The sequence below is a fragment of the Leptidea sinapis genome, chromosome 12 (assembly GCF_905404315.1).
Source record: "Leptidea sinapis chromosome 12, ilLepSina1.1, whole genome shotgun sequence".
Taxonomy (NCBI): Eukaryota; Metazoa; Arthropoda; class Insecta; order Lepidoptera; family Pieridae; genus Leptidea; species Leptidea sinapis.
In genome coordinates, this window is record NC_066276.1 from 4408312 (window position 1) to 4417001 (window position 8690).

Below are 8690 nucleotides of genomic sequence, written 5' to 3' on the forward strand. Positions count from 1 at the left end.
TGCTTACAATTTGATATAGGTACAACATTAAAATGCCGTCTTGTGTGATGGGAAGATGCACTAATTAGGAAAGTAAAAAAAACATAGAATTACATACCACAGTTAAGAAATCATGAATTATAACATTTTATTTGATTTCATTATTTATCTAACAAAATAAATATGTCGCAATGACAACGCCGATTGCCGCCTAGCCGATCATAGATTAACGTACAGAAATGACAAAATATTGATGCTGTCTGTTGCGTGATGATCGAGGTAGAATATTTTAGGAAATGATGTAAAAAAGTCGTTGCTGCAGTGAATGTAATACGAAATGCAATAATTTTTAATTAATAAGTGCGCATATAGGTAGCTAAACTATCAAACTACTAAAACAAGTTTTAGGGTAGTTAGCGGATGTAGAGAGTGAGTGCTATTTGTTTAAGTAGGAGTTTTTTCAGTAACACTGTCTCATTCAGTATATCCCTTGCTAACTGCAGAAGAATCAATGGATCATTTTCTTCTTCTCCCATTACCTTTTCTAATAAACCCTCAATAAAAAGATATTCATAAATAATATAAGATACAAAAAATAATAATTGTAATCTTAACTTTTTGGGAGCCGTCGCGGTCGTTAATAAAATTGTAAAAACTCACTGTAGATACCTTTCCGTTTTGTTTTGGTGTTTGTGTGTTTTTTTATTATTTTATGTATAAATAATTGATATCATCAATACACACATTATCTACCTAATTTCAATGCAGTTTTACTACTTTATAACTTTTACTACATTAACTCATGAATGAATCGTAATTTAGGCATAAATAACGGTGTACGTTAAAAAATCATATCTGATGAATTAACTGTATTTTTTCTATACAAATACGAAGGAACTAGCAAATTAGAGTTATCTCTTTTTCGCTTGCAATAATTGCATTTGCTATCCTTCTTTGACGTTTAATCGTAATGTATATATCTATTGCAATGTTAAATTATTCATGTGTGCGGTAGTGTATCATTTTTAAGCACCGAATGTTGTCTACGTAACCTATCTATACTTTTTAATATCATTCATGTCATACTATCGAACAGATAATATAAAGTTGCATTTTATTATAACAGGCTGAAAGAGATCTGAGGCCACGGAAAGTCACGGGCTAGGCTACTAAATAACATTTTAGTTTCTGGTCAAGTGCATTGCATAACTAAACTCAAAGAAGGTTTCATTAAATTTTATAAGCAAGTCTGACATAAGAGTGACATTAAATACATGCATCAAAAATTAAATTAAAAGCGCAGTATAGCGCTGAAAATGATTAAATATTGAAATTTTTACAAAAAAATAATAATAAAGTATCTTTTAAATTCCTAGTACAATGCCAAACTCTAGGCGCCGCAGATTTTCTGTCCAGAATGAAATTCGAGCGGAGACAACAAAAACTCAAAATTCGACTCAAGTAAGGTAGGCAAAGTCTGAGAATTGTGATTCGTTTTATAACCGATTGGCTAACAAATAGATTGACCCATTCCTTTCAACAATATAACATTGAAAATTTATAATGAAAGCGTAAGCACATTTTAGGTTAGAAAAACTATTATTAGTCATTATATTATATGTACCTATATGAAAAATAATATAAATAAAAAATTATTAAATTTAAATTTCTTATTCTAACCATTTCTAAAATTAAATCTTTTGAATAAAATCCAGCTAAAAATGGAATTCCACATAAAGATAAACTTGAAACATAATAATAATAATAATAATATTGACACACATTTACACAAATTATCTTGCCCCAAGTTAAGCATATATAGCCTGTGTTATGGGTTACAAGACAATGATATATTTAATACAATATACTTACTTAAACATACATAAATTCATATAAACATACATATAAACATACATAAATACATTTAAACATCCATGACTCGGAAACAAACATCTATATTTATCATATAAATGCTTGCACCTACCGGGATTCGAACCCAGGACCTCTAGCTTAGTAGGTAGGATCGCTAACCACTCGGCTATACAGGTCGTCGTGGTGTCATTGTATCAAATATTTAAAATAAAATTACAAATTTCAGCCAAATTTCAGTGGGACCTGGAAAATCCACACCATCAATCACTTTATCGGCAAAATTTTTAAAACAAAACAACAAAACAACTCCATCTACATCGAAAAACTCATCTTCCTTGGAAATAATCAATCATGTGAAAGATAAATCAAAATCTGAATCGATTACTAACGGTCTTACCAAATCGGACAAAGATATAACAGCTAGTTCAAGTAACATCGACCTATTTAATATACTCAGTATGACTGAAAGTACGATGGCTGACAGATATAAGACAAACGATAAGAAATATGCAGCTGACACGAAACAAAAAGATACAGTTGGTTCAAGGCGAGAAAAGCAATGGCGCCAACACCGTATTAAAGTACGAAGCCCAAAACGGAAACCACTTACTCCGACTGCCGAGAAACATGAAATTAATACGCGTTCAGTTGGCACAAAAACCTTAGATGAAACAGAAGTGGAAGTATACTCAATTCAGCTTATAGAAACGGTTGAAAGTGAAGTGCCAATAGCTGAAGTTGAGGAAGAAGATGATCCAAGCAGTCATTCAATAGAAGATATGTGTCGAATATGCCATGGAGGTGAATCGCTATCGCAGGAACTGGGGCAACTCATATCTACTTGCGCATGTAGAGGCACTGTTGGCAGGGTTCATGTTAAATGCCTGGAAAGATGGTTAACTGAATCAGGAAAAAACAGATGTGAATTGTGCGGAACCAAGTACGCAACTAGACGGGTACATCGATATGGAGTTCTCAGGGCACTGGTTATGTGGATCTTAAGCCAGAATGCTAAACAGGTTAAATCCAAACAATTTTTTGAATTCGTTACACATTATGTGTAACGAATTTTTAATTTTATTTATATTTTTTATTTATATTTTGTTTTGTATTTAATATTATTATTTTAAATTTTTTTTGTACATTTTCTGGGATAAAGTTGTAAAAGCATGTACATCGTCCTAACAAAAGTCTTACTAACTAACTCTTCCGAGTATTAGGCACAACAAGTGTATTTTTCTTCCTGATGCTAACATAACTATGAGGCGTGCAATACATAATTATTTGTCTCTTGCTTTTATTATAAAATATGAAAATATAAATAAATACTACCTTGCTAGATATAAGAATAACATTGAGTATTTATTAAAACTTAATTTTTATTGATTATATTATCAAATACTGTCGTACTTGTAAATCAAAGACTGTCGGTATTTGGTTTACTCCAAGGTTTTATTGCGTATATCCAATAGAGTCGTCCGCCTTATTACATTCAAGGTTGATTTTCTATTAAACACCAAACTATAAAACTTCCCCGATCCTTTTTCATCTTAGCAAGGGAAGGAATTTATATTCGATGTCCCTTCAACATTGGAATAAAATTTGCATTCAGCTAAAGTTAACTAGTGAGAACAACGGCGATAATAGTCGTAAAGTCTGCTAACCCTGTTTATGCCTTATGTGAGTTATTTCAATTGTTGTATACAACTAAGATATATCTCAGTATTTATTTTTGTTGTGGATTAGGAAACTCGTAGTTTTTAATTTTAATTGTTCTTTTTCCTTGTCGTGTCTTGTCTCCTCAACGGAGGTTCATGGTCAATATGGCTATTTTTACATTGCATTCAGCATGCAACAAGGATTCTGAATCCAATGGCTGCCATGGCTGCCAAACCACATTCTCAAGTTTTTCAGGCTTTACGTTCGCCTTTTACCTGGTATCCGTGTTCCATTGCTATTTCCCTGCATAATGCATTTTATGGCAAAAGTATTGCACCTAGTTATTTATTAATTGAGTATTGCTTTGCTATTTTATGTGCTGGAAAATTTGTGATTACTCAATTTTCAAGTACCTATTCACCAGCTTGTTTGAATGTTTTAGTACTTAACTTTGAAAGAACACGAACCATTCTTGATAACATAAGTAGCTTCTGTAAACTAGGTATCATTTGTTTTATTCTCAGTTTTGTCAATTCTTAGAGCATTTCATGTAGGTTAAATCTCGATTATTGACTTATTTCTCGATGGGATGATGGTGATTTCAATATCAGTTCAGTAGATTCATAGATGAGGGTGTTTTGTTAAGGACTCTCAAAAGACTTCCGTCAAAATCAGCGTCAAACACATACCTACTATAGTAGAAATACAAGCAAATAAGCCATGTACATCCTTGTCGATCACAAAACTACATAGCAATCATGAACGCTTTATAGACCCTACACAAAGCAGTCATGACACACAACGTCACACCACATTGAAAGGGGAGGTGTGTGCTCCTGGTGCCAATAGGCAGCATTATCCTATACGTAGGCCTATAGTGTTTTTCTTCCCTATGGCATACACATTTTTTATGATGATTGAGCTGATGATAATTGACACCCCATATCCATTACAATGCATTGCCGCTCAGGATTTTTGAAAAGCCCAAAAATATTGAGCGGCACTACAGTAATTGCGCTCGACACCTTGAGATATAAGATGTAAAGTCTTATTTGCCCACTAATTTCACTAGCTACAGCACCATTCAGACCGAAACACAGTAATGTTTACACATTACTACTTCACGGCAGAAATAGGCGCCGTTGGGGTACCCATAATCTAGCCAGCATCCTGTGTAAAGGAGCCTCCCATTGGTGATTTAACTCTATTCTATTTGCAAAATATTGTATTGCAATGTAATTTACCATATATGTGTGATAATTAACTTTTAATTTGTTTGCAGCTGATGGTGGATACCCTCGGTATAATGCTGATGTCCCCTCTAGCAGTCTTAGCAGCATGGCTTTCTGGAAGAACTCTGGCTGGGCTTATGACGCAAGAGCTGCACGCTACTCCCTGGCCTTTAGCTTCCACATTTGTCCTGGCCTGCATGACTCTGGTACGCTTCAATTATATCTTTAGCTTTACTAAGCAACAATCACACACATACACATTTACATTTAATTTTTATTTATTATTAATTGTTTCGTTTTTCATTGTCATTTGTTTGTCTATAAATCATTGACCCCGAAGATACAGTTTTTATTAGTTTCGGGGTCAGAGGTCAACCTCTTTTTATATCACAGTAAAACCGTTTTTCAATGTAAGTATTATTACAATTAACGATAAAAAGATCTAAATAATTATTTGTATGTAATAAATATTGTACATTTAGTAATTTAAATTATTTGCAGTGAGTGTAAAAGAAAAATGAACAAAGTATTATTATTATCTATACTAAGTTAGTGCCTTGGAGAAAACTGGATAACGTTGAAATATATAAAAAACGAAATAAATTCTTGAATGATTATAATTACCCCACGTTTAATACTACTAGGGTTGCCAAAACCACGAGAACTTACTATCTGTATGTTTTATGTACAATGTAACATTATTTGACTTATAAATAATAAATTTCCACAGTAATCTATACATTTAATAAACTCGTTAACAGGCGCTGCACATCATGTGTTTTTAAAAAACACTAGTCATAGTCATTCCACTTATGTAATCGAGACTTAGTAAAGGCTAAACTGATGTAATGGCTAATTATTTCAATCAGATCAACTCCTTACAGAAGTGCAAAATCATTCTAGGATGTTAACTTCGTGTAGGGACTTCATACTTATTTAATTTTACTTGAACCGATTCATCTTTGACCAGATAATCAATTCAGGCTATCATTATGCCAAAGGTGTTAGCTTACGGACATTCCCAATATTCAGTCTATATCCGGTTATGGCCTACTTGAGATAAAAAATTGTAACTATCGATGACTTTTCTGTCCCAATAAACTTATCATCGGTAACTCATCTTATCCGTACACTCTGTCCGTCAATGGGACGACGTATAGCTTACCAGGTAAAGAAGTTTGTATAGAAATTATAACAGTGAACTGGCGATGAGAATGTATATACATATATCTCATCGGGTAAAATGGGATAGCTTCAGATTATTGTCAGCTAATTACTGACAGTAGATGGTAGTAATTTATCTCTATCTGTAGATAGTACTTATATTGGGAACGGCCGTTAGTGGTGTATATCTCGTTAAGGTGCCCACAACAATTTGAGTATCATTTTGGCTTAACGTTGATGAGTTGAAGAATCAGTCCGGGCGATGGTAGAAGTATCGCTTCTCACGATGGTCTTCAGCTTTTGAAGTTTGCCCATCTAATATGGTGTTGGTAATGGACATATTTAGCAGAAGTGAAGTTGCAAGAGTGACATAGTGCAGGTCACTATGTCTCTTCTTGCCAGTTCATACGTTGCATCGCTATCCAAGGAACCACCATTACTCTTAAATGGATCAAGAGTCATGAGAGACCAAGAATTGGTGACACTTTTACATAGGCGCGCCGAGGTAAAGGTAAATTTTTCAATGCTGTTAGGCCAGGCATTTGTAAGGTCTTCTAACATTTGCTGTTTTTTTTTTGTCGTCTCAAGTTAAGTTACTTAAAGTATAATATTGCCATATTGGTTTTAGAAGATTTGATAGGGATTTTGCGATGGCGTCAGCAACAACAAAAACAACAGCTGGAATCGTAATATCGTAATATAATCTTAAATATTATGCAATCGATTAATATCTAAAGCAAAAAGTTAAGAACATTCGAAATTTAAATCATGAATAATACATGAATCATATTAAAGAATTAAGACGAAATGTTATTTATTTTCTAAGTGACTTTGCGAGTACTTTGAAACCATCTAATTAGTCGAACTTATACAACGAATAGGCCAGCTCGTTATGATGGCTATAAGTTACATTATGTCCTGGCGACTTAAACTTTACTATCACACAAAACAGTTTCGTTTATTACCTAACGCGAAAGGGGATTGAAGCTATAAGGAAACATTAATGGGTTTCTATTCCCTTGCGTCTATGAGATGATAAATAACGTATAGGATTTCTTTATCTCAAAGTAGTAGATTTTAGATTCAACAATGAAATTATAAAAATACATTTTTTGAATCGCTCACTTTGACACATAAGCTATCCAGTTTAGGTTGAAATATTACCTCATGGTACGAAAGGACGAACAAAAATAGTTTCAATTTATAATTGATTTGACGTCGACCTAAATTGGATAACTCTAATGACACCGTGGTATGAAATGGCGCCTATATCTGCCGTGAAGCAGTAATGTGTAAGAATTACTGTGTTTTGGTCTGAAAGACGGCGAGCTTGTGAAATTTCTGGGCAAATGAGACTTAACATCTCTTATCTCAAGATGACAGGGCGCAGTTGTAGTACCGCTTAGTATTTTTGGGGTTTTTCAAGAATCTTGCGTGACACTGCATTGTAATGGGCAGGGCGTATCAATTACCATCAGTTGAACGTACCGCTCGTCTCGTCCCTTATTTTCATAAAAAATAATAAAAAATAATTGCAAAGCAGTTCATTTTAGGTCGTCAATTGAATCGCAATCACAGTTCATGGTATGCCCGATGCTCAGTTTTAATACTATTATTATAATTCAGGTGTGTTATTACTGCTGGATTGTTTCGGCGGCTACTCGTCACGCCCTGGGCTGGTGGATCTGGTACAGGTCTCAATATGAGGTGAGACTGCAACTACAGGATAACGAAGAATGATCGCGTGCTGTGCAATTTTGGCAAAAAATTTTTAAGTGACGATTGATTATTTAAACGCTCTGTTTAATTACACTGTTTTAGTTTAAATCTTTATCATTTTAATACCCATAACGTGTAATACACTAATAAACACGGTTTTATCGTAAAATCCTTTTAAAGAAAGAGTTGACTACAGCAAAAATTAAAAACAAAATAATATCATGATGAAATTGTTTTCTACATTCAAATAAAAAAAGATGTGTGTTTTAAGTGCAAATTTATGGTCTTAATTTTACCACAACTTTCAAAAATTTTATTTAAATCTACATTTTTGTGGAATAGATTTTATTTTGATTGCTATTAAGTTTTTCTCAATTTAAATATTTATATAAAGGATTTATTTAAAACCTAAATTACATTTGTATTCATATAGCATTGTTTGTATCAAATATTGAAACCTTAGATTAAGTATTGGTTTTCGCTGCGTTCAAACTAGATCCCGAAGGCGTAGTCGCAAAGAGCGGTAATTAATAGTACGCCTAAGTGGGCGTACGCGAGCCAGTCTCAAACAATGTATGACGTTGATGTGGCACATGTTCTGTTAAACTTAGCTAATAATCTATACTTATGATAAATCTGTAGAGACCAAGTTTCTGTACAAAGAAAAAAAATGCGCAAAACCGAGTCGGGGGGATGTAAGAAGAGAAATAGAACAAATACCGATTTTTTTTTAATTTTTTTTTCTGTCTGTTCGTCTGTTTATCTGTTTGTCTGTTTGTACGGGCTAATCTGTGAAACTATTGGACCGATTTAATTGAAATTATGCATGATTAAACCCCGGGCAACATCTTAGATACTTTTCATCCCGGAAAATTAAAGAGTTCCCGTGGGACAGTTAAAAATCTATACCTACTCATAAAGTGTAGTTCACAACAACTTATGAACATAATTTAATAAAATTTTGCATGTTGATACCCTATATTGCCGGTTAAAATCTTAGATACTTTACATCCTCGATAAATTACGAGTTCTCGTGGGACAGTTTAAAATCTATACCTACTTATA

General features: G+C 33.4%; 1 protein-coding gene across 1 annotated transcript; it reads left to right on the top strand.

Annotated features, from left to right (window-relative positions):
- Positions 1 to 1241: 1241 nt before the first annotated feature.
- LOC126967204 (uncharacterized) lies at positions 1242 to 7733 on the top strand. The gene is made up of 4 exons (XM_050811690.1): positions 1242 to 1445; positions 2078 to 2870; positions 4793 to 4948; positions 7533 to 7733. Exons 1-4 carry the CDS (start codon positions 1360 to 1362, stop codon positions 7644 to 7646), a joined length of 1149 nt encoding a protein of 382 aa, XP_050667647.1. The 5' UTR covers positions 1242 to 1359; the 3' UTR covers positions 7647 to 7733.
- The last annotated feature ends 957 nt before the right edge of the window (positions 7734 to 8690 follow it).